General features: G+C 49.1%; 1 protein-coding gene across 3 annotated transcripts in view; it reads right to left on the minus strand.

The window, feature by feature from the left end:
- Window positions 1–26,103, minus strand: part of ZC3H3 (zinc finger CCCH-type containing 3) — a 315,254-nt gene that overhangs the window by 7,975 nt on the left and 281,176 nt on the right. Inside the window, exon 11 of one of the 3 annotated variants that reach the window (XM_084848554.1) lies at window positions 22,242–22,432. The exons of 1 other annotated variant lie outside the window; for it this stretch is intronic. In XM_084848554.1, coding sequence (XP_084704680.1) covers window positions 22,242–22,432 — 191 coding nt within the window. Of the gene's footprint in view, window positions 1–1,755; window positions 22,433–26,103 lie in introns of those variants that run through there. One more of the 3 variants, XM_084848553.1, reaches the window with a different exon arrangement.

Genomic DNA, 26,103 nt, shown 5'->3' on the forward strand with positions numbered 1-26,103 from the left:
TCACTGACTTTGCAATAACTTCTAAAGCAGGGTGGGGAGGAAGTAAACTGATCTGAACAGGTTACTTTCTTTGATTTCAAGAATATTTAACAGAATGTTTAATCCAGCTGTGGGCCCATCAGCACTGACAGAGGAGGTCAAGAGAGGGCGGGTGGGTCTGTGTGCTGGCATTTACAAGCACTGCGCCCGAGTCGAAATGTGCCCGCCCCTCGCTGGGCGCAGCGTGACCCTAAGCACAGCCCTGAGTCCAACGCTTCCCACTCGCTCAAGGGCTGCCAAGGGACCCCTAGGGAGGGAACCTGGGAGAACTCTGAGGCATGTTTGTCCTGACATTTTGAACAGGCATTCCCAGTGCCTGCCTGAAAAGCAAAAGAGAGGGGCAGGGTCTTATCAGAGAGAGGGGCCAGAAATTTGGGACAGCTGGAGAGGGTGTCAATCAGAGATCAGGGAGGGCTTAGTTCTCAGAAAAGAACAGAGCCATGTGTCGACAGAGCTGCGGGCAGGTGAAAATCACTCGCATCAGGGCCGACCCCGCTGAAGCCTGGAAGGCTGGGGCGAGGTTTGGGTCACGCTGCCTGCTGAAGCACCAAGTTTCAGGTTTCTTCACTGAACCCCACCCCCCTCCGCAGCAGCCTGGGAAAAGAGCAAGGGGCAGCCCCACACACCACTCCCAGCGACACTGGACTTCACCGGGGTGTCATGGCCCTGGCGGAGTGCGGCCTTTGGGGAGCCTGGCACGGCTCCAAGGAGCATCCAGGCTTCGCTTTGGGAAGAGCCTTCCTTTCATGCCAGAGATTCCCAACACAGCCCTGCTGCAGCGGCCCCATTGAGATGAGGGGCAACGGCGGGGTTTCATTTTCTCTTCCTGCCTTTTAAAACTCGGTTAAACAAACTTCAGGCGGAAGTGTAAGCGGTGGTGGCGTTGATTCATGACTTTTGAGCTAATTTATGTAAAATAAAGAGGGCTCATTTAGCACCTTTCCACCCTTAATGTAACACCCATACATCAGAGGGAGGCCCAGCAGTCACCGAAGACTCGGCAATTAGTCACCTGTGATGCCGGCTAATACAGTTTAAAGAGACAGCGGCCAGGAAACGGGCCGCTGGGCGTCATCCATCCCCTGGGCCTGAGAGGCGGTGCAAGGAAGGTGGTGGGTTGGGCAAATTCCTGGCTCCATATTTCAGAAAAGTCCAGGAGGGAGCAGGCATCTCCAAGAGTTTTTAAGGAAAGGCTTAGTGTCTCAGACCCATCACTGGACTGGATCGGACAGCCTGCCCCATGCTCCATGGCCAGAGCTCCAACTCTGGAAGCAAGCTGTTCTGGTATCTGGGCATGGAGGCCAGAGCAGGTCCGGGGGTGGGGCGCGGAACGGAGCCCAGAAGCGGAGCCTGGTGGTCTGGGGCAGGTGTCGGGACAGAGTCCATCTGGAGCAGGGGGTCGGCTGGGGGGCCGGAGACCACACAAGCATGTGCGTGCACACTCTCCTCACTCCCACATCTCAGCAGCCCACTGAGATCTAGGGATTTCTGGGGGCTGGGCAGAGATGACAGCCTCTCTTGTCCCCCAGCAATCGCCACCATGACTGCTGTTTCTCCACGGCTACTAGCAACAGGAAAACAGCCATCTCGGAAGGGGGATCGCTGGGGGTTGGGGGAGGCTTTCACTTCTCCCACCCCCCAGTGAGATTGCCCCAGCGCTGCTGCTAGTATCCCCCCCCCCCTCTGCAGTCCAGCCAATCAGCTGGGCTGCAGGGAAACTGGTCGGGGTCCTGCCAGCTCTGTGGGCCGCACCAGGAGCAGCCAAGGTTGTGCACCCCTGATTTACAGTGAAAAGAACAAAACAAAGACAAGTGGTGGAGAAGAAAAACAGCCTTATTTCTACTCTGGGTGAGTAGTCCCAAGCAAGGAAAGCTGTTCTTTTCCTGCTCAGCTGGAAAACCTAGTCGGAGATGTGATGCTAAGAGCAGTGTGACTTTGTGCTAAAAACAAATAAATGATTCTGCAACCAGAGTAGATTCTGTGTGTTTTATTCTGTTTCTGCTTGCAGTGAAGAGGGGTAAGGAACTGTGTAAGGTCCCCACTGAGGTTCTCCCCCGCCCCCCCGCCCCCCGTTCAGCAACTCCTCCAGTTTCCATGTTTTCAGCCAGTCTTGACTAAACAAGCATACCTTGACTTTCAAGCATATCTCCGCAACCATGAGGCCTGCTAACAGGACAGCCACCTGCTCTAACTCTGGATCTGAACAAGATGGCCCACTAGTCCCCCTCTGAATGTATGAATCCAGTGACTTGGCTTCATTTGTCTTCTGAAAAGCAAGATTCTCTGGGAGTGGATGGGCCACACTCTGCATGTATATTTATTTGTTTGTTTGTTATTATCATTACATTTTTTCCCCTCTTGCAAGGCACCCAAGGCAGCTTACATGCTCCTCCTCCTCTCCATTTTATCCTCACAACAACCCTGTGAGGCAGGTTAGGCTGAGAGCTGGCAACTGGCTGAGTGGGGACAGGAACCCACATCTCCCAAGTCTCTAACCATTGCACCACACCGGCTTATGCAGAACTGCACCACACATATGCGACACAGCCCTGCCTAGGCCTAAAGCACCCCTAACAGAGGTTGGCCTGCCCACCCACTACTCAAAATCCTCCAAAAAGAGAAGATTCCCCCACGTCTCTCTGTCTGCCTTGCGCCAGCACTGGAACAGTTTTAAGCCACAGTCTCCTGCCCAGGGGTATCCTCAATGAGCAACGGCTTCCATTCTTTGGCCAGACTCTTTTAAACAAGCAACAGCAGCCAGAGTAGTTTGGCTCACAGGAAGCCTAACGGGGGGCTGTGAAGGAGAGGCCAGGCAGGCGTCTGGCTTGGCATACCTCGGTCTTCCAAAGTTTGCTTTTAGGCACCTCAGCACAGGCTCTTGAGGGGTAGTGTGGGGGGTGTAAGTCAGACTCAGTGGCCCTTCCTGACTGCATTGTACACCTGCTCTCAGGTAACACTGGGCTCCAGTATACCCACTCTGCAGACATGGGGGCACACACAGGATGTAGACATTGTTCGTGCCAATGGAGACTGGGGATGGGGGGATTAGAGAAGAGGGGTGAGTGGAAAGGCAAAAGAGTGTCATGGGCCCTCTCACAAAATGGCTGCCATGGTGGGCATGGCTGCTCATGAAACACTCATGCCCCAGAAGGCAACCTGGTGGGACTAAAAGTACAAAGCAGAGGGGTCTGAGCTCCAAAACACAAAACCACTCTTCTGAACCCAAATGAAGATGGCACAGGAGACCGGCACTTCACTTTGCAGGAAGCCAGGCTCCCAATTAAAAAGAAAAGAAATTTAAAAAAATGAGATTCAGGAGCAGCAAGGAGCCTGGGGGGTGCAAAAGAGGGGTCTGTGGGCACATGGGTGTCCATGGGTGCCACTCCGCAGACCCCAGCTTCATGTCTTTCTGCTTGCTTAAGTGGAAGGTGGGGAAACTGCCATGAAAATCTACTCTTATGCTCTTGTTTTCTTCACAACCTGACAAACAGCTGAGATAGAGGCCTGACCATGTTGTAAAGCTGGCAAAGGAACAACGTTGGTGGGAGCAGGATTGGGGGGATGAATGCAGACTCTACATACTGTAGTATCCTACAGAGATGGGGGGGGGGATGAATGCAGACTCTACATACTGTAGTATCCTACAGAGGATACTGTAGGTTGCAAAGTCCGTATTTCCAATGCTTGAGTAGGAAAGCGCAATTAAGAAACAGCATTGATTGAGAAGTACCACATCTGTGAAACTCACCCAAGCTTTAGCTTTGCTTGCTGGGGGGAAAGGGCAGGTTTGGGGGGTGGGGGAGAAGAGCAGAAGAGAGAAAAAAGTGGCAAGCAGGCAGACTCTGGTGAAAACGGCAAATGCTCAGGAGACCAGCACTCCTGGCTAAGAACTGGAGTTTGCCGTCGAGCCCTCCAACTCAGCCGGCCCGGAGGGAAGGGGGGAAGGGGGGCTGAGAGGGACGCACCAAGCTTTGTTCAGTTTTCCCACTGATCCTCTCCTCTCCTTCAGGATGAGGGTGAGTGGCTACAATTTGAAAATCTCTAAATTATACAAGAGGCTAACATTACAGACAGGGCTGGCGTGAAGGGTAGGCCACACCCCGGCAGGGGCCCACTGCCAAGAGCCCCCTGGACTTGCTCCTCCTCTTCACCCTTGCTCGGTCCCAGACAACAGTGGCGGTGACAAGGAGCAGCAGCAGGTGCCACGGCCGCCTTGCTCGCCGGCTCTCTGCCTGCCAAGCAAGCCAGTGGGAGCCATGATGAGGAAGAGGAGGAGGAGCGAGAGCAGCTGGCGACCGTGGTGGTGAGAAGGTGGGCTCTCTGAGGGAGGGGGCCATGGAGGGTGCCTTGCCCAAGGACCCCGAAGACCTGGAGCAGGCACTGATTACATATTAGGACTCTGCAACATAATAAATATGCAACATGAGAGCTCCCCCAGTGCCCCTGCATCAGGAAGGGACCTTAAATAAATAAAAAGGGAGATTTACAACTGCAAGACAAGACTGGCAATATTTTCTGAGCTACAATATTGGCAGCTTTTCGTTTATGCTGGAAGACGGTATGGAATAAAATAAGGCAAGTTTGGGGGCTGGCGGGGGGGCGCCACACAACACAAGTGACGTTGGCTGAGGCCACGGAGGAGTTAGTTGCCATTCATGTCAGCCTCCTCTCCCTGGCTGATAGCAGAGGGCTCTTTAATCACACTGCACATTTCCTCCTTCTACTGAAGGGCGGCACTCACCATAAATCCAGGGTGGGGGAGGGAGGGGGGGGAGGGAGTGCTATTTTTATTTATTTAGTTATGAGGCTCTGTGAAATTCTTATGGGCCCGTTGTAGAATTGTCTGTCACTTCCCCCAAGAGGCTCTGATGGGACATTAAACAGCTAAAAACTCTCATCTGTGTTCTGGCTGATCTTAATTATAAAATCGCAAACAGAAAGGAGAGGGAAGAATCTCTGACACCACATGCATCCAGGAGACGTGCTCAAAGATGGGCCGCTGAGAATTTTAACCAGACCCGAGGGGCTTCCAAATGGAGGGCTCCTAAGGCTACCAGTCAAAGGCGCTGCACAGGTAGCCGTCCCACCTTTCCTTCCTGAGCAGATTTTGTCAGGTAAGAAAAAAGATGGAAGAAGTGGTGGGAAGGCTACAAATGGAAGTCGACAATGTCTGGGGCCCCTATAAAGTTCTGTGAATGAGGGAGTGCGATCGCATGGTAAAAGCCTATTCTGGAAGCCCCGTCTCCTTCAGTTCTACTTCTGTCCTCTTGCACACTCTCAAGTCATGACTTCTTCCTTGCCCCCTCCACAAAACCTGGGACACAGCAAGCATCAATCAATTTTTTGAGGTCCGTCATAAGAACTTAAAGACAAGGAACTGGAAAACCAAGCCATTCCTGCCTCCAAGCAGCCAGGCATGATAACCATAACTCTGAACAGGAGAACGTAAAAAGAACAGGAGCTTCTCTAGCGCATCCTTGCCCAATCTAATGTCCTCCAGATGAGTTGGACTACAACTCCCGTCAAGGAGCTGGGAGATCCGGGTTCTAGTCCCCACTCGGCCATGGAAGCTCACTGGGTGACTTTGGGCCAGTCACAGACTCTCAGCCCAACCCACCTCACAGGGTTGTTGTTGTGAGGATAAAATGGAGAGGAGGAGGATAATGTAAGCCGCCTTGGGTTCCTTGCAAGGGAAAAAAGGCGGGGTATAAATGCAATAAATAACAACAACAACAACAACACATCTGGAGGGCCCCAGATTGAGGAAGTGTGTCTGGTCCCATAGACTATTCCTTAACTCAGGGGTGCAGAACCTCTCTCATCCAAAGGGCTGAATTCTATTACGGAGAAGTTCTCGGGGGCCACATTCCAGTGGTGGGTGAGGCCAAATGTGAAAGGGGTGGGGCCCAAACACCAGCATACTGTAGCTTAGAGGTTTTCTTGCCAGTAGCTAAGCTTTGGGGGGGGGAGTCAGTCTTTTAGAATGGGGGGGGGACTACATAAAAGCTGGGGAAACACTACATGATCAGTGGCTGGAGGAAAGAATGTGGCTCTCTGGGTTTTGGCCCCTGGCTTTGACCCCCAACTGGCTTTGGCTCCCAGACCTGAAGTTCTGCGCCCCTGCCCGAAACGAAAGCCATATTTTCAGATTTGCAGCCGAAATGTAAAACAGTGGTTTAGGAGCCAACAAAACTGCCCCTGTGTGTGAACTGAAGGCTGCTATGTGCCTCCGTTACTGCCAACCCCAGTTCCTCCTCCCGTTGGGGAACTAAGCAGCACGCAGCTGGTTCCGGGTGATGTGCCGCTCAGCTCTGGGGGCTTCTCTTTCCCAGCATGAGGGAGCAAGGTAGCAGGGAGCCCATTCCCTGCCTCCAAAGGGAGGCAGGCACCCCACAGCCACAACCCATCCACCCGTGTCCCCAGGAGGAGGGGAGGCGGTGGAGACGGAGCAGCTGGCCAGTGTCTGCAGCATGGCAGCGTTCGATACACTGCAACACTACCGGCGGATGTACATTAAGAGCGAGTGCAACACGTGTTCACAGTCCTTGGGGCCTCTTTTCGGTGGTCTTAGCCCAAAGCTTAGCTTTTAAAGAGAGAGGCTGGGATTTAAAGAGCCGCCCTGGCTTATTGCAAGGAGCTTCTGGTAGCCTAGTGGAATTTTTGTTTGTTGGTCTGACTCGCGAACTACTTTTGAAACTCCCCTCTGATGCTTTGTAATTCCCAGGCTCTCCTGCTCAAGAAAAACAAGCCAAAAGCTTGTGCTTTATACCTGTATCAAAATCATTCCAAGTACAGTAACTATTTACAATAATTACCTACTGCTTTTCAGCAGGACTACTCTTGAAGCATTTCACATTAAAAGGTTAAGGGCGCAGTCCTATGCATGTTTAGACAGAAAAAAGTCTTACAACTCCCAGCGCTAGCCCTCCTCCAGTAAAATATCTACCTATCAGAACGGAAGGTCAAAGGTAACATCTAAAAGCTGGAAACAAAAAACAAACAAAAAAGGAACAGCAAGAACAGCCAGACCAAAAACCAACATTTGAGCCCCCAGATTCTCAGTGGAATAGCCAGCTGTCACCTGTTTCTGCAGAGAGGCAAGAGTAACAGCCATTCTGGCTTCTTGGGGGAGGGAATCCCAAAATCCAGGGGCCACTACAGAAAAAGCTCTGTCCCCTGTTGAGAACTAGGACTCGTGGAACTAATTTCACATGTCTCTGGATCCTGGTGACATCACCAGAAAACAGAAGAGGAAGTCTTTCTTTAAACGGAATGCAAAAATTCTGCATTATGCAGCAGTTTAAGACACATAATGACTATGGAAGAAATCTCCTGTTACTGAACTTGGAATGATTTTGATACAGGTATGAAGCACTTTGAATTTGTGCAGGGCTTTGTCTATGTTTTATATTTGTCTTTACAACAACCTTGTCAGGTGGATCAGCACCATTACAAACATTACAGATGGGGAACAGAGGCCAAAATAATGACTTGCTCCAGCCCCATTTCATGTGAGCTTATTCCTGTTCAAGTACATAATGCTAAATTATGGTTTAGCATTACATGGAACCTGAACGTGAGCCTCCCAGCTCCTGATCTGCACGACTCAATTCTCTCTCTTTGGATAACTAAAGGAGTGTTAGGAAAATAGCCTAACTCCAATGAAGAAACCCAACAAGTATTAATGATCTCAGAATCAATATAGGATATGCAAAAAATAATAATCTGAATGAGTAATCATTTTGAAATGCAACACAATCTATTAGAGGCAAGGACAGCAAATGAAAGAAAATCCAGAAAGCAGAAGCATGGTGCCGGTTGAGTAAACAGGTTTCAAGGGCTGCTATCATTTGTCAAAGAGTTTTACAGATTGGGGATTCATTTCTGGGAGGCCCAATAAATATGATGCTTTGAGCTCAACAAGAGGAAAGAATTCTATCTCTGGCCAGTCAGCCCCCTTTGCCCTACTCCAATAAAGGCAGAGGTCCAGCTGAAACTGCAACAAACAGAAGTATAATCCCCCTCCCCATTTTTTTTAAACTTCCTGGTAGATTGTTCAAATTGTGCGATCAATCTTGGTGGCACACGGAGCTGTTGCTCACTTGTTTCCACCACCCTCCGTATTTCGGGAGCGGGCGCAATCTATCTTCCGGGAACCAGGTATATAATTTCTAGTTAGTGAAAGCTCCACTAAGAAGCCCCTTTTTCATTATGATGATTGAACAGCTTCGAGCGAGAAGAGTCGCGGCTGGGAAGGTGAGCGAGCCGGTGCGGCGGAAACTTGAGCCGCTTCTGCTGAGCTGGTCACGCTTGCAAGAGAATTAGTGCTTCCAATGCACTCTTACTTTTGATGAAAACCAACACACATTTTCCCCCCTATGCTTAAGAGGCAGGCAGACAAACTGATCTTGCCACTTTCAGGAGAAAGCGTTATCATGGGCTACGACAGCCTGTCCAAGTGGCTAGCTGTTAATTTTCAATAAAGAGATCTCTTTACACACATCTGAGCAGAGCTTACTTCATGCCCAAGGTGAACGCTAAACAAAGCCATTTTGAAATTGACAGAGCAACAGCTCAGGGACATGCTGCTCAAATGCAAACCCCCAAAGCAGAGAGCAGAGTCAAGCCCTAACCTGCCCTTTATATTCTCTTGTCCAAGCCTGCAATGCAAACATCCCTCAGATTTCAGGAACCTGAATTGTTTGTCACTGTCATTTGATTTATGCACTTTTCCATGAGTGTGTGTGTGTGTGTGTGTGTGTGTGTGTTTGTAGGATGCTCAATGCAGAATTAACCAACTTTCAGAATTCAGAAACCAAATTTCTATCCCCCTCCCTGGGGCAAAAAACATCAGGTTGTTTTCTTAAGGTGCCTTCTGCACTTCTCCAACTTGCTTACAGAGAAGAGGCCCAGTCAGTGATGCTGCTTTTCAAAAATCTTGCCCAGTGTTGCGCTTGCCTTAGTGTTTTACACAAAATATCAGAATGGGACAGCTTCCTAATTTTATTTACTTAATTAGATTTATAGCAGCACACTCATTCCACATGGACTCCAGGAAGATGACATTATAAAATAAGTTCACAGCTTAAAATTATTGCCCAAACAGTTGATACATGTTCTTCTTAAAAATTCTACTAAAATAACCATTACTTACCCCTGGCTGATATTACCTCTGGTGGCTGTTCACATTTAGGCTTTGAGATGCCCCAAGAGGGTGGGAGGTACAAGAGACAGGGAGCAACCACCAAGAACACCTCCTCACATCTCCTTGTTGCTCAGACATGATGCATCGATTAAACATTTTACAGGGTATTCTAGGTGGGTCCCCACTGTTATATGCAGCATGCCCTAGAAATGACAGGTTCTCCTTCCAATGAGATGGAGAATCGTTTGCTCTCTCACAGTGGCTGCGCTCAGATGATCATGGGGGTGAAAGAAGCCATCGTGGCATCTGCCCCTGCATGGACAGCTGCAATTTGCATAATTACCAGTGATGCAGTGCAAGTTACCATGTTGTCCGAACCTGGCATGGTGCACAGTGGATGTGGCTTCCTTCCAGCACCACAACCCCTACTATAAGCCACATACGGGGGCGGGGGAAGAAGCCATAATGGCTTCTTTTGCCCCCAGCAATCGTCCAAATCTGGTCATTAGATATCTATTTTTCCTATAGCCCCAGGGTACATATCATCTACATAAGCTGGGCTAAGAGATGGAGCTACAAATCAAAGGGACCGTGGTCTCAATGGCAACTCTACCATGAACTCACCAGGTTGCCTTAGGCAAGACATCCCCTTTGCTTCAGCCTGTCACCCCGTTTGCACTGTGGGATTCATAACATCTGATCTACCTTACAGGGTTGTTATGAGAATTACACCAAAATACCATCTGTGAAATGCTTTTAACACTCCATAGATATACATAGTAACATCATCACAATCGGAAGAGGAGGAGACAGCTCAGAGCAGCAAAGCCAGCCAGCCAGCCCAGGATAGGCCTTATCTCAACTGGGACTATGCTAGCAAACCAACAAGAGCCAATTGGCTCACTATGGGTAGAAGGCGACACAGGATTTTGCGGCTCATCCCCTGCTCTGGAAAACTGACTCTCTCCAGATTTCACCTTGACTGCTAGTCCTGTGCCGAATGTTCCGTTAGGAACTTCCTTGGCATATTCATGGGGGCTTGCGGGAAAATGAAAAGGGGTGAGAACCCCACAATCTCTGGTGGGCTGGATAGATTCTTTAAAATTCCAGGGGCAGGGGGCTTGCATTTAATATCCAGCAGGAAAATCTTCTTCCCTCAACCTTTTTTGTTTTGTTTAAAAACATGTTTTGCCCCTGCAGCAAGCAGTGGAAGTGCTCCTGGCCCACTCGGGGGGTGGGGGCTCCCCTCCCCTTGCCCCAGTAGGATGCTACAGCATCATTTATTATGGTTTCCCAAGAAGCAGTACTGTCAAGTTAAGCAAAACTGCCTCCCCAGGTTGAAGGAAAACACTGAAAGGTCCAGCTCATTCCTTCTGAAAGTTATATTAAGAGGATGGTACATGGGGAAATGTAGAGCTGCCCAAACCCTCAACACCACACTCATTGCCACTGTGATTCCTGGGCGGGGTGGGGGGGGTGGGGTGTCTGTGTCACAGGCACTTAGAGCCAAACTATACCTGATATTAACTGTGCCTTTGCATTTGACATGCAGGTTTTAAAAATGCAGAAGCACTAGCTCTAGCTTGCTCTCTATGTGTGAGATAATTATGGGGATTTCAGCAGGCATGGTGGGGAATTTAACCCTTTCCTCCCCTGCTGTAATCCTCAGGAGAATCTGGCCTCTGAAGGTGACATCTGCTTTGAGGTGAAAACCTGAGTTTGGCCCTTACAGGACACTGTCTCTTCTGATGGACTGGGCTCAGAGTGAAGCTTGGGGGCTTCATTCAAGTGCTCTGCTTGGCCTTACTGATCCTTGGCTGAGAGGCCGGGGCCAGCTCCAGTTACTGCCCCTGCTTGATCCTCTCCCAAAATGTCTCATTTCCCAGCCAGCTTCAGGAAAGTTTGGGAAGAGGAGTCGGGTCCTAGCAGTGATGCTGGCAAGTAGCCAACTTACCCTGTTGGTGGCTCTCTGGTTTGAACTTGGGCTATTTAATGCTGATCTAGTGCCATCCGGGTGCACCTTGCTGAACAGTGCCACTGGAGGCGGCCTTCTTCCCCTGCTTTCTTTGGGCCCAGGTGGGCCCCTGGCTAGCAGACTGCCGTCACTGAAACATCATCATCATTTATTACATTTCTATGCCGCCCCATAGCCAAGGCTCTTTGGGTGGTTTACAGAAGTTAAAACATTAAATACAATCTAAAAAGTTTAAAAGCCATTTCCATAAAAGCACACAGACAATATACACAAACAACAGACAACTAAAAACAACATTAACAGCTAACTCCCATATGGCAAACACTGCTGATGGAGCAGACGCGAGGCAACATCGGTTTAAGTTGCAGCTCAGCCCGAAGACAGAGAGGAAGCCCTGAGTTCATGCTGACCCGAGCCTCCGGATGTCCGAGTCCGCCACTGGGTCAGGACCCATTGTTAGGTGCACGGCTCTCGTCTCTGTGGTGGCGACGCAGACCGCAGAGGGTAATCCGGCAGGCAGAATGATGGAATCCGACAAACATTTGGCTGGTCATTCAGGCAGAGTGTGTGTGTGTGTGTGTGTGTGTGTGTGTGAGCACAAATCTCCTGTGACACTGGCTGTATGCTTCACAGCCTCTCAATTCCACTTGTCAACTCATTCACAAACACAATGGTTCCGTTTCACGACTCACTGACCATAAAACCTGGCAGATGGGCTCCCTGTTAGCTGACAAAATGCAGCCAAACATGAAGCATGCTGGGGTTATCCATTATGGCCAGGAGCAGAAATGGATGGCGGGCACAGGAAAGACATGGAAGGCTGCCATTGGTAGGGTCTGTCCAGCTCCTAATGTGCCATCATCAACCCTCCCATATACCTGTTGCTCTGAGAGGCAGCTGTGCTCCAGTTCCAGCAATCACATGCAGTGCTGTAAGAAACTGTGGCCAGGACTAGGCAGCAGCAGAAAAAGGTGCAACAGGCATAAGGACAGAAGAAGAGCCCTGATGCTGGATCAGACCAAGGTCCATCTAGTCCAGCATTCTGTTCACACAGCAGCAAACCAGCTGCCCATGGGAAACCCACAAGCAGGACACGAGTGCAACAGCACACCCTTGCCCATGTTCCCCAGCAACAGGTGTACATAAACTTACTGCCTCTGATGCTGGAGGCAGCACACAGCCACCAGGACTAGTAGCCACTGATAGCCTTCTCCTCCAGGGATTTATCTAACCCCCTTTTAAAGCCATCCAAATTAGTGGCCATCACTATATCTTGAGATAGTGAATTTCATAGTTTAATTATGCACTGTGTGAAGAAGTCATTCCTTTTATCTATCCTGAATCTCCCACCAATCGGATCTCGGCCAGCTCTCTCCCTTCTCCTATTTCCTCCATTATTTGGGGGGCTTCCACTCACACACATCCTCATTCTGCATATTCAGGGCAATGTAAGCAGGTGTCATGAGAACCATAATGTTTGCTTAAAACCCAAAGGCAAGGTTCTAGCTCTCATGCATACACAGCAGTTGTGTAATTCCTTCACTGCCTTAGGAACTTGCTGGAAGAGGTCAGTCCCATGCTACTCCTTTGGTTTTCTCCTTTCCAAATCCTTCCCACCACAGTCAGGGGTCTTGCCTTCTGGGACTCCTGGACCCTGCTGGGCTGCCTGGGCAGCACACCGCCATGGAAAGCGTAAGCAGCACTGACAGAACAGACTCCCTAGAACAGGCCCAGATCCTGCGCCTGGCCACAAAGCAAGAGGTACAACTGGACAGCAGCTCCCTACATTCACACTCTGTTATGGTCCTTCAGTACCGGTCCCAACTGGGTGCTGAGAGATCCTGCCTGTGGGGTGACCGGCCTGTCTGGAGACACTCACTCAGCCTGAGCTTCCCATCTGTTAAATGGAAGCAACAGTGTTCTGCTGCTCATGACAGCTGTGAGAGCAAACACAAAGAAGTGACATTTCAGTGTTACATAAGAGCAAAAGCAGTGGCAGTGGAGGAAATGTCCCTCTCAACAACAACACAGACCTCCTCCCCTCTCCTTCTTGGTGTGTTTCCACTGCCATGCTCACAGGTTGATTTCCGATGGTGATCCTGCAAAGCAGACCTCCCAGCTATGTTAACACGCTTTAAAACTGGAAGGATGTTCCAGTGCTTGTGAGGCGCATCTGATCCTAAATTAAGTGCCCAGGTGTTGCACTCAAGAGGACGCCTCTCAAGCCAACTGTGCTCCTCCTAGCTGAGGCTGTCACTTCCACCACACCTGCTGACAGAGGGGTGGGGAAAGAGGCAGCTCTTCATGAACTCTGGGGAGAGAGAAGACCTGACGCATCCTCGTTCCAATGACTGTGAGGCTAAGTGAGTCCCTGGCATGGCTCAGTGGGTATAGCTGGACTGTCAGGTGCAGACTGCCAGATATCTCGAGTGAGAGCTGAATACCCCTTCTCTGTGTATATGCGTGTAAAAGCTCTGCGTTACAAAAGGAAAGGGCTTTCAAAGACCGAGCAATGATTACCCCGCAAGAAGTGAGGATCACAGGCCCACCAAAGGAGAACGGCTTGGCAGACCTGAAAGTTTCCTACAAATCAATAAGGAGAGAGCAGATTGGAAAAACTGCAGACACAATTAGCGGCACACAAATGAAGAGATCAGAAAGCACACTCGCAAAGGCCTTCCTGGGGGACAGGAAGCTGCGGGTTGAATTCTGAACGAGCACTCACTTGGGAGCAGCCGCACAGCAGACGTTTTTACCCCTTGGCTGCTGTACCAAGACGCGAAGGATGTCCTGCCAACAGCCTGGCCAGCAAATTTTTGAAAGAAGAATTACTCCAGAATGGTGGAGATTGCGGGAGGAGAGAGATGGGTTTCGAAAAAGAAACAACCAGAGCAGGACACAACAGAGGTGTAGAAAATTGGGGTGGAGTGTGTGGACAGAGAGACGTTATTTCTCCCTTTCTTTCTCGTGAGAATCCAGGGTCATCCAATGAAATTGAAGTGCAGCAGGATTCAGGACAGCCCCAAATCATCACCACCCCCATCATCTTCACCATCGCCATCTTCATCTAAGACAATCTGAACATAGGGAATTCAGGGCCACAAGATGTGGTGAGAGTTGCCAGCACAGATGGCTTCAAAAGGGAGCGGGGGCAGCCTTTCCAAATCAATCCCAAAGAAGTTTCTCCCTCAACGAACAAGGCCTGTGAATAAATGCCTTTCTCCACCTCCGACTGTGATGGTGACTACACCCCTTCCTGGAGATGGCACACTTGGCTGCTCATGCCTTAGGAACAACCAGATTGCACTACCATGACATGCTCTAGGTGCAGCTGCCTCTGAAGAGCGTTTGAAGCTTCAGCTGGGCCAAAAGGCTGCTACCCGGGTTTTCACGGGAGCCTGGTGGATACAGAATATACCTCTAACATTATTTCATCTGCATTGGCTGTCAAGTTGGTTCCAAGCCAAACTCAAAGTGCAGGTTTCTACTCTGAAAGCCCAAAATGAATACCTGAAGGAGCCTTCCCCTGCCTGTATGTACCTACTCAGGCAGCTCAGTTCAATATTAGAAGCTCTGCCCCATGTCCCTCTACTGCCTCAGGTTTGGCAGACAGGCAAATGATACACAGGCCATCTCAGTCACCACACCTCAGTTGCAGGAAAACCTCCCCAGGGAAACCTGTCTAGCACAGACTCTGATTTCTGCTGCATGACCAATGCTGGGTATTTAGGAGGCCTTTGGGGGATGCTGCCTTCTGATGGTTGATTGGGGTGCTATTGAAATGCTTCCAGCTGCCAACTTATTTTGGGGGTTGATTCCTTTTACCTTTGATTCCTTTTGTATTTTGTTGTTCTTTTATGAATGATTTATCATATTTTTGGTAGCTGTACTGAATATTAAAACTGACAGAAAGGCAAGGTAATAAGTCTTGTTACAGAAATAACTGTAAATCAATACATACATTGGTGGCTCTATTGTAAACCAAGGGGCAATTTCCCACCCCTTTGCTAAAAAGGATATGTGATGCTTCCCATTAGAGAATGTGGATTCTTCAGAATCTCAGCTTTCCCTTCCTTTTCAAGTCATGTTTCAAGACCCCATGGTTCTAGACATAAACTGAGCAGCTTTTGCAAGCCATGTCCACAAAAAGTAGAATTGTTCAGGGGGTATTTTCACAGATTCCTTTCTTCTCCATAAACCACACTGCCTTCTCCTGACACCACACTGCTCCTTACCAAGAGAGTTCACAAAAGTGGCAAGTGGTCAAAAAGCATGCAAACCAAGGAAAGCCACATAAACCTCATCAAACAACTTGTTACTTTTAAAGCACAGAATCAGTGTTTTCCGGAAGCAGAATTTCGGTCCTGAGGGGAGGGCAGGCAGAGCGGCATGGATATTTGCTGCTCTAGGAATGGGCACGCGCTACCTGCAGCTTGATAGACTGTGCGTTGGGAAAGCAATTATATTAGAGGTTTGTTAACTCAATTATGAAAGTAGTTTGTGATGCTTTTTAATTAACTTGTTCTGTATGCCTGATGGAACTTGGATTTGCTAGCATATGCCAGATGAGACGCTCAACAAGGGGACTGTGCGGTGGTGTGAAATTGGGATATCGAGGGAGTCAGGCAGCGGGGGCGTGTGTGTGTGTGTATGGGGGGGGGGAGAGAGGGAGAGAGAATGAGAACGAACAGTGTGCAGAGCCCTTTTCCTGCCTCACTGAAGTGAATCAGCACTCAGCACTGTGTGAAAGGAAGAAAACCACCGAGGACTATGGGGAGTGGACTTCCACCCACAAGACTCCCTACAATTGGCATACTTTTCTAAAAAGCAGTATATACATCTATTAAGCTTGGTTGGGCTTGCAGGCCACTTAATGAAGACCGGGGTGGGGGGGCTACTGAATGTTTATTTTAGGTATCTTTGTGGAGTCATTTTGCCATCCATATTCACTCCCAATGCAATAGTAGCTCTCCTCCCAATTCTTCAGACCACACAATGCTTCTCCTCAAGCCCCTGTGCCGGCCTGCCATCCACTTCTGCATGCAGTGCAACTGCCTCGCATTTACCCGCAAAGTGCTCAAGACCCTGCATCCCCCACCTCAAATATCACTGCCCTTCCACCCCGATGTGCCCCTGCCCATGGACTAGGTTCCTCCAGCTACCACCTGAAGCCTCCTGCCCTTAACTGCCCTGATTCACTCTCCTGGCTGTGCTCCTGAGCATAGGGGACAGATGAAAGACCATGCCCCCCACCCCGCTTCCAGGGCTGGGCCCTGCAGACGTCCATGGGCAGCTGCCTGTCTAGCTCTATGCCAGGCCCGGCCACGGATGGAGGACCAGAACAGGCTACCCATCCGTGTGTGCTGAGGCCTGGAGAGGCTTACTGTGACAGTTCGACAATCTCTAGTCCAAAGGATTTCTAGGTGGGCTGTAAACAAATGCACATGCACTGTTTGGGCCTGTTTCCCCTCCCCCCTGCATTTTTGTTCAACACGCAGCCTGAAGATGAGTTCAGAGTGCATTCTTAACAAAAATGGGTTAGCTTAGCCCATGGATTAGCTTAAAAGCTTGCATATTGCTTAGTCAATTTTGGTTGGGCCTAGTAAAGTATTCCTTTACTTTTCCTCAGTGGATTTCAGGGTATGTCTCAAAGTGGCTGGAGAGGCATTCCACCCTTAAAGGTGTCCCTGAAACAGCAGCAAAACCTTTGTATGTGCCAAAAGGAATTAGATGTTACCCCGCCCGCCCAGCACACACTCACTCGCCTGACCCACTCCCTGGCCCTTTCCCCATCTCTGCTTGATATCCCTCAGCTGCACGTGCTTCAGCAGATCTGAGCCCCAGGGGCCCAAAGACCTAACCCACATGGCACAAGCCATGGCCTGCTGCATAGAGCAAACAAAACCTCGGGATCTTGCACTGGGGATACATTATGCAATCATGACAAATGCAAGATTGGGGGTGGGGGGAATGAGGCAGGAAAACAGGGCTCAGTTGGAGCAGGGTTTGTATTTCCTCAGGACACCCAGAGCCATTGGCAGAATGAAATTTAATAGGGATAAATGCCAAGTTCTGCATCTAGGAAAAAGAAACCAAATGCACAGTTACAAGATGGGGGATACATGGCTCAACAACACTACAAGCAAGAAGGATCTTGGAGTTGTTGTCGATCACAAGCTGAATATGAGCCAACCATGTGATGTGGCTGCAAAAAAGGCAAATGCTCTTTTGGGCTGAATTAATAGAAGCATAGCTTCCAAATCCCATGAAGTACCAGTTCCCCTCTACTCAGCACTAGTTAGGCCTCATCTGGAGTACCGTGTCCAGTTCTGGGCACTGCACTTTAAGAAGGATGCAGTCAAATTGGAGGGGGTTCAGAGGAGGGCAACAAAGATGATCAGGGGACTGGAAACAAAGCCCTATGAAGAGAGACTGAAAGAACTGGGCATGTTGAGCCTTGAGAAGAGAAGACTGAGGGGAGATAGGGTAGTGCTCTTCAAGTACTTGAAAGGCTGTCACAGAGAGGAAGGCTAGGATCTCTTCATGATCATCCCAGAGTGAGGGACACAGAATAATGGGCTCAAGTGACAGGAAGCCAGATTCCGGCTGAACATCAGGAAAAGCTTCCTGACTGTTAGAGCAATACAGACAATGGAACCCATTCCCTAGGGAGGTGGCGGGCTCTCCCACACTGGAGGCATTCAAGACGAGGCTGGACTGCCATATGTCAGGGATGCTCTAACTTGTATTCCTGCATTGAGCAGGGGGTTGGACTCGATGGCCTTGTAGGCTCCTTCCAACCCTACTGTTCTATGAGTCTATGATTTCCTGCAGTTGGGTCCACAACAGAGAATCCTAAGATCCAGAGTTAGCTATTCTGAGAAGCATGGCATTCATTTTTAAACTCATCAAGTTCCTAGTCCTTACTGTCAATTAAAGCAGCTTGGACATATGGGCAGTATCTGCTGAAGGCTCAAACCCTAATATGGGGCATAGCTTGCAGAAGCCAGGGACACCTGTTGAGCCTCTTTCAGCCTGAGGGCCAAATTCCATTCTGGAAAAGGTCTTGGGGGCCACACTCCAGTGGTGGGTGGGATTGAAGGCAAAAGTGGGTGGGGCCAAAGGCAAAAGGAGCAGGGCCCAAACGCCAACATACTTTCGCTTCAAGTTCTCCCTGTCAGCCACTCAGCCTCCAGAGAGGTGTTTCAACCATTCACAATGGGGCAAAAGCTGCACAAAAGCCGGGAGACCCCCAAGGGGTCAGTGGCCTGGGGAACAGGGTATGGCCGTTTGGGGAACCAGGAGGGCTGGACTGGGACCCCGGCCCTGCACCCCTGGACTCCAGGGTCCTCCGCAGCTATACATTTCCCTTCCCCACCACAATTTATCTTGTCATGTCAGTTCTCTAGGTCCAGCCTCCGTCCTCTGCTGCTTCCTTCTTAATTGGTCTCTTCTCCCTCAAAACTCAAGTCCAGGTTCTCGGGCAGCGGCTCCCCTAAGCCCCCAACCCATGCAGCGCCCTGCCGTGGCTCCGCTCCACTCCCCCTCCCGCCTCTCCCAGGCCCCATCATTTCCAGCATCTTGCACCCAGGCGCTGGCAGCATCCTCAGCCATGCTGCTCTCCCCCGCTCATGCTGCTTCCGTGCCGGCGCAAGTGACGCAGCCTCCCGTTGCAAGAGGGACAGCCTGATCCCGCAACAGCCGCGGCCTGGAGAGACGGGCCTGGCCAGAGGAACTCCCAGGTGGTGCCGGAGGCGTGGCGTGGGCGTGGCATGGGGGGGCGCTCGGAAAGTTATTCCTACAGAAAGGGAAGCGGTAAACGAAAACCGAGGCGCTGCACCTCGATACATTTTCCAAAGCGAAAGTGTTTTGAGCGTGCTCAGCGGAGCTGTTAAAAAAGGCTGGAGCGAGCATCTTCCATTAACGTTACGACCGTGAAATATGACAATAAAATGATAGCCGTATGGTCGCAAATTTGCAGCCCGCCGAGTTGCCAGGGGTTTATCCTCACTCAAACGTGCAGAGAGCTGTAAAATGTTTACAGAAAGGGTCGTTTGCCACCATAAAATCCTCTTTTCTCTCCTAAACAAGGCTGAGTGGAGTCATTTACAAACCCCAGAATGTTCATCGGGGGAGAGGGGAACATCTGTTCTCTCCAGGAGCCTGCAGTGATCTTCTCGAACAAATTAACTAAAATGGGTGCTTTCTAATTAAATTAGCACTCGATTGGAAGGGCCCGCGTTGGTGCACTCGACTACAATTAGCGTGGGGAGGCTCGTTCGCTCCGGAGCAAACGATTTAACTGGAAGGTGAAATATGGAAAGGCCATTACCTGTGGGCGGTTACCAAAGCATGGGGAGGCTTTCCTCCTGCAGCCGCTGTGGTGGCAGAGGACCCACAAAGGTAAAGGGCTTGAACCCTCTGCGAGAAGGACCCAGAGAGTACATGCGGGTGCCCAGAGCAGCTGCACATGGCAGGAGATGCGGTGCGCCAGGGGGGAGCCCAGGGCTACAGGGCGCTCCGGGGCTCGTGCAGATTGTGCAGCAAGGCAAGAAGAGGGGCTAATACTCTGCACCAGCCTTCTCCGGCTGGTGCCCTCTGGATGTGTTGGGGCTAAAGCTCCCATCAGCCCCATGCCGGCTTGGGCTAGAAACTTACTTTCTTGTTTATTTGTTTTAAAATGAAAGCTGAGATTACTGCTGGGAGAACTCTCTCACTCTCTCACTCACATGTCCTTTCCACTGGCATCAGTACCTTCACCTTCATACAAGACATCAGTTATTCCGGTTATGCCAAGCTGACAGGAACTACCTGTGGCCTTTCCGCAGTGTTTGCAATCTGCAGATTAATTGTTCTGTCCTTGTGGGTCTGGTGGGTTCAAGAGCCACTTCTATGCAGTAGGCAGGCAGGCAGCAGCTTCCTCACTGCCAAGATCCAAAGGGACTGGCATGGGAACAAGGGAAGGGGAAGAGCAGGCAGAAGTAAAGGCTGGTGGCACCGTGGAGAAAAAGAGGCTTTCAAGGGAGAGCCGACCCTTTTTGAAAAGGCCATGGAGTGGGTGCAGCACCGCAGCTACTCAGCCTGCCCTCGAACAAGGCTTGCTAAATGCCCCTTCACCTTACGGCAGGGCTGGGCAGAAGGTAGATGATCTCCAGATGTTTTGGACATCAACTCCCAGCATTCCTGACCTTTGGCCATGCCAGCAGGGGCTTCTGGGGGAGAAGTTCAAAAAATCTGGAGATCTACCTTCTGCCAGCCCTGCCTTAAGGGACTTCCCTGTCCCAGGAGAGGAGCCTGGTACTTTGCACACCCCAAGAGCTCCAAAATACACATGTTCTGGCATGTTTGTTCTGGCAGCCCCCTCCTCACAGGCTCAGAGAGGGAAGAATATTGTAGAAATCGATGCACCATTTCTTTCCATGTTCATTTCCTTTTATTTTTCTCTCCTGTCACTGGGATCAAAACAACCCCACTCCATAAGGCACGGCACTAGCAGCCCCTGACTTTTGCCCTCAGCATCAAGATTCTAGTCCTCAGAGGTCAAGCTCTGCTCTTCACCAGCCCTTTCCTGTACTGTTTTCTCTGCTGACCTAATCCCCTTTCAATTCTCTCTGCTCTTCCCAGCTCAGTCAAGCCCCCTCAGTGTGCTGGTCACTGGGCAGAGGCAGCTCCCTTGCATGTCCTTTTCTAAGCCCCTCTCCCTCCAGACTCACTTCTCAGGCAAAGCTTTCCTTGAACCAAGCTAGCCTTGCCTTACCGGCACCTCCTAGCTCTCTTCTATTATTATTATTATTATTATTATTATTATTATTATTATTATTAACATTTATATCCTGCCTTGACCCATAACGTCATGGTGCGGGTGGGGGGGGGATAGCATGCAGAATAGTCCCAGGTTCAGTCCCTTGGCATCTCCAGTGAAAAAGGACCTCAGGTACCAGGATGGGGTGAAAGCCCTTCTCAGCCTGAGACACTGAAGAGTTCCTGCCAGTCAGAAGAAATAATACTGGTCGAGAGGGACAGATACTCCCAACTGGCCTACGGCAGCTTCCTATATCAGCCCTGCCCCTCTCTCTTCCACTCTCGTCTGTTCAGTAGAGACCATAAGGCCCATGGAGTTTCTCACATGTGTGGCTGCTAAATAGGTTTTAAGGACAACTGGGAAAAAAAGGAAAGGAAAAAAAGAAATAGAAGAGTAGCGGTAGGCAGCAACATCTGGGAATCTCACAACTCCTCTGTATCAGAGCAGGCTTCATTCTTTGTTTTGATTTATAACCTGCCATATCCCAGGGGCTCAGGGCAACAACAAATTTATGTTTGTTTTGCAAAGGTGGGCTGTTGGATAAAGGAGGCTTGTGAGAGTGAGCCATGCAACAGCTACAGCCTTCAAGGTGCTCCAATTAAGAAGAGACATCTGTCCAGAGAGGCAGTGGCGCGGGGTTGGGGGTGGGCAGGCCTACATTTCAAGGAGTAATTTTTTTTTAATTCTTGTAAAAAAAAAAAAAAGTTGCTACCTAGATCCCGCCCGCTCCTGCTCCCCTCCCATCAATTTCCTAGCCCAATTTTTTTCTAGATCAGCTGAGCTATTTTAAACCTTGGAATTTCTGAATGGTTAAATATCTGTTACACTAAGCAATTAAATAAATAGGAAAATGCAGATATCAAGAGATTAAGCTTCCTTCCTTACATGTATATTCTTCATCAACAGACTTTTGATTGAGACTACATTTTTAATCATGTACACAAACCTCTAAGGGGGAACAACTGCCCCTTTGTTACACAGTGTGATCACTCCCCCACCTCCACATGCATACAACACAGTGTTGACAACCTTGCTTCCCTCCTCTGTTCGAAAAATAATAAAAAACAAATTATTCCCCCTGCCCCCCATTTCAACTCTCAACTAATCATTTCCCTAAAATGACTTTCATTACAGCTTACATCAAGGAAGTGTGACCCAACAACATCTGGAAAACTAAACACACTTTGAACACTAAAATGCTGTTATTTTTCCCCTGCTGGATGTCCAAGAAGCCCACAATGGCACAGGACTGGAACCCAAGCGGCCAGGCTTGCTTTTACCTGCTTCCTCCCCATTCCTGCCTCTCTCTGGCTTGTGGTTCTCTTCGCTTGGAGAGGTGGGGGGTGACTGGAGAGAGATAAAGGATGGCAGCTTGGTTAGCTGGGTGGTCTGTGAGAGGACTTTGGGGGTCCAGACCTTTCCCCCTTGCTGTGCTCCTGAAGATCCTGTTGTTTCTCCCTCCTCCTGTTTCCTACATAGAGACAAATAAAGGACAAGGCTGATGGAGAACTTTTAATGCTAATGGGAGATACAGCTGGATTCTGCAGAGGCCGTTAGGGCTAGCAGGTAAACATTAAAACCAGAGAAGGTAGGAGATGGGAGAGATCTGTGAGCTCCTTGCCCTGGCCGTGACCACAGATCATGCCAGACTTGGATGAGGCTCAGAAAAGCATTTCGCAGTCTATTTGTTTTGCTCGCCCTGGAAGGTCCATTGCTGTAGTTCTGAAGGTGGAAAAACGGGGCTGATAAACTGAGTCGTTCAAGACCATACAATCAGCCCAGAGTTTATGCCCTGAATGTGAGAAAGCAGCAAAAGGAGACATCAAGTGTCCATCTTTGAAACTAAGATGGAAGAACACCTGTACAGGCAGGCATAAGATCACCTGTGCAAATAACAACAACAAATAGGTTTAGATACCACTTTCTTGGTCCAAAGTTCTTCAAACCATTTGTAATAAATGCTAAAATACACAATTACAGCATCAAAAATTAAATGTGCATATGGTAGACATCTTGTGAGCAAACAGGATGTCTTAGATGAGCTTTCAAAGCAGCTCTCTGGGGTGCAACTGAAGAGACAAGGCCATGGCAAAGCAAGGAAAGGCACGCTGGTATCCCATGCTCCACAATTCAAGGAACTGGTATTTACCTACAACACTGTAAATGTCTTAGCCATTTTAACGCTGAGCCAATATGTGTGTATGCACATGTGTACACAGGGGGGAGAGAGAGAGAGAGATTCACAAAAAGCTTAATTAGGACAAAAAGAAGACCCTCGAGTTCAGTTAATTTTGGCGGACCATTATGAAAGAGATCAGCAACTGTTTTAGTCTCACGGTGATCCCTAATTAAGATAATAAAATCAGTCCTGCTAGATCAGAAGAGCCTCCAGTTCAGACAGTAGCCAACCAGATGCACCAATGGAAAGTCATGAGCAGGACATAAGCACAAAAGCACCCTCTTGCTCAAGCGCCCCAGCAACTGGTGTTCAACAGCACACTGCAGAAATTCCGCGGAGCTGCCGGCCAGGGCCGCCCGCAGCCGGACATCTGGCAGCTGGGCAGCCTGCACAGGGATGCAAATGGTGGCTGCTGTAGCCGCCGCCATTTGCATCCCTGTATTTTGCCGTGATAGGCTACGTAAATATTTATGTAGCCTATCATGGCAAAAAAAACACAAAACAGTGAACGCAAATGGCGGCGGCTACAGCCGCCGCCATTTGCGTTCCCCCCCCTTTTTTTTTTGCCGTGATAGGCTACAATATTTACATAGCCCATTACGGGGGGGGGGGAACGCAAATGGCAGCCACTACGCCATTTGCGCCCCTCTCTTTTGTCGTAATAGGCTACGTAAATATTTACGTAGCCTATCACACGGCAAAAAAAAGGGAACACAAATGGCGGCCGCTGTAGCTGCTGCCATTTGCGTTCCTTGAGTTTTGCCGTGATAGGCTACGTAAATACTTACGTAGCCTATCACGGCTTCCGCAGGGATGCAAATGGAGTCCCTGCGTTAGCCGTGATAGGCTACGTAAGTATTTACATAGCCTATCATGGCTTTATGGAAGAAGCGAATGGCGGCCGCAGACGTGGCCGCCATTCACAATGCAGCGCGGACGGCAGCAGGTAGGTGCTCTGTTCCGGGCCCATTTTGCAGGGTGGGGGGGTGGGGGGGCTTCGTTCTGCCATGTATTTCAGGGGGGCCGAATGCACTGGCATTCGGCCTCACCGAGATCCATGGCAGAATTCTCTGACATCCCTACTCCATACATGCAGAACTGCATTGCAAGAGCCAGAAAAGTGCGAATTTCAAAAGATAACTGAGTTTCGGTTTGCATAGTGATTCAAAAGTGTGAAAGTAGCTGAGTTTGCATTAAAATGTGAAAGAATTTCTCCCCCATCCCGTTTAATATATAGCCATTGATAGCCTTATATTTATACACACATACAATTGGCTAGGATTGTCCATGTGATCAGTACAGGAACTGACCTCACTGTAATGAGCTTTATTTATTTAATTTGTATCATGCCTTTCCACCAAAAAAATTGTGCTACATTTACTGTTGGTGACATCAGCCCATAGTTCAATCTAATTTGCTACAGAGCAATGCAACTTCATGTTTAGCAAGTTACACTTGATTGGCTGAGATCACTCAAGGAAGGAAGGAAGGAAGGAAGGAAGGTAGGCGTGCGCGCGCGGGGGGGGGGGGGGAATAGTCACCAAAACAGCAGCAGAAGGGACAAAATGGTAGCCTTTAAAAAAAATAAAAAACCTAGATTGACAATCACATTTTCTGGAGATGGGACTTCCTGGTTATTTTAACACCTTTTAACACCATTTTTAACACTTTTTTCCCTCAGTCTTTAGGAAACAATAGAGAAATCTGGGATTTCCTCTCTGGAAATATAGAGCAGATGTGGGTGGGTATTTTAAACAGCCCTGAAATCTTATCGAGCGCTGCTATTCCTATATGGAAGGGGGCTGAAGCTGAGAGTGCTTTATGACAACCCTGTAGTGTAGTCCAGTGTTGTTATCTAGCATTATTATGTACTTAGTAATACACCATAGCCACATAGTTCAATGATATACCTCTAATTACACATGACACCAAGAGATGATTCTGATCCCTCTGGAAATTGTACTAAGCGATCGGTTATCAATCTCTTGGCATTTTTTTAAGGGAAAATGTAAGCTCTGTGTGTGTGGGGGGGTGCGGCATCTGTGCACACATGCAGTTTATTTTTATTTATACATTTATTTAAATACATGTAATAAATAGATAAACGCAGTTGCAGAGCCTTTCCTTCTATGGGAAAAACAGGGGCTGTAAGCAGTCATTAAAAATGCTGGCTTAAGGGCTTGGGGAGGGGGCTCAGCCCCCCTGAAATCAGTATCGTCAAGGGTAAAATAGTCTCAGCTCCATTTCAGACTGCCTCCACTCCATTTCCTCATTGTGGAAATGGCGTTCCAGCTGAACGTGATCCGAGAGCCCCAAGCTAGGCGCACTGTCACCCATGCAATAAGGTCAACGAACAAGGGCACTTAAAGAGGGATGCTCTCAGGTGTCAGTTGCCAGATGTGCCAACACTCTAGCCTGAGCATCTTCTGGATGTGACAAACACCTTCCTGATTTGGGCAAGCATTTTGTAGCCAAGGTAAAGCAAGACCTTTTGAATAATATCATCTGAAACATGAGTTTTAATAAATGTTTACAACTACTCTCTGAAAATGGGTATCTTTACATTATCTTACTCTGGGGAAGTTGTTTCTGCGTCCACCTACCCCAATCCAAACCAGACGTGCCACTGCTTAGAGATATTTTTAAATATGGTAAGTGGTTAATAATAATAATAATAATAATAATAATAATAATAATAATAGGTTATAAAGCTCATGTCAGTGCTCGATTTCTAAATAATAGGTGCTGTGTCTTGCATTTTCCTAACCTGTCATCTCAGATAATTTTGTTTAATGTTTCAGCCATTACCAAAGATCTCCTTAATGGGTGGGTTATGACTACCTAATGGTCAGGAGAACGCATTCTGCACATTCTCAGAAGTACCTTCTCCTTTGCTGCGCCTTTATACGCTGCTGGACTGAGCCCCCATGCTTAAAAACAGGTGCTGGGATACAGCTGTGGTT

The sequence above is a fragment of the Heloderma suspectum genome, chromosome 4 (genome assembly GCF_057233095.1).
Source record: "Heloderma suspectum isolate Gila_16-S chromosome 4, 16-S_ref, whole genome shotgun sequence".
Taxonomy (NCBI): Eukaryota; Metazoa; Chordata; class Lepidosauria; order Squamata; family Helodermatidae; genus Heloderma; species Heloderma suspectum.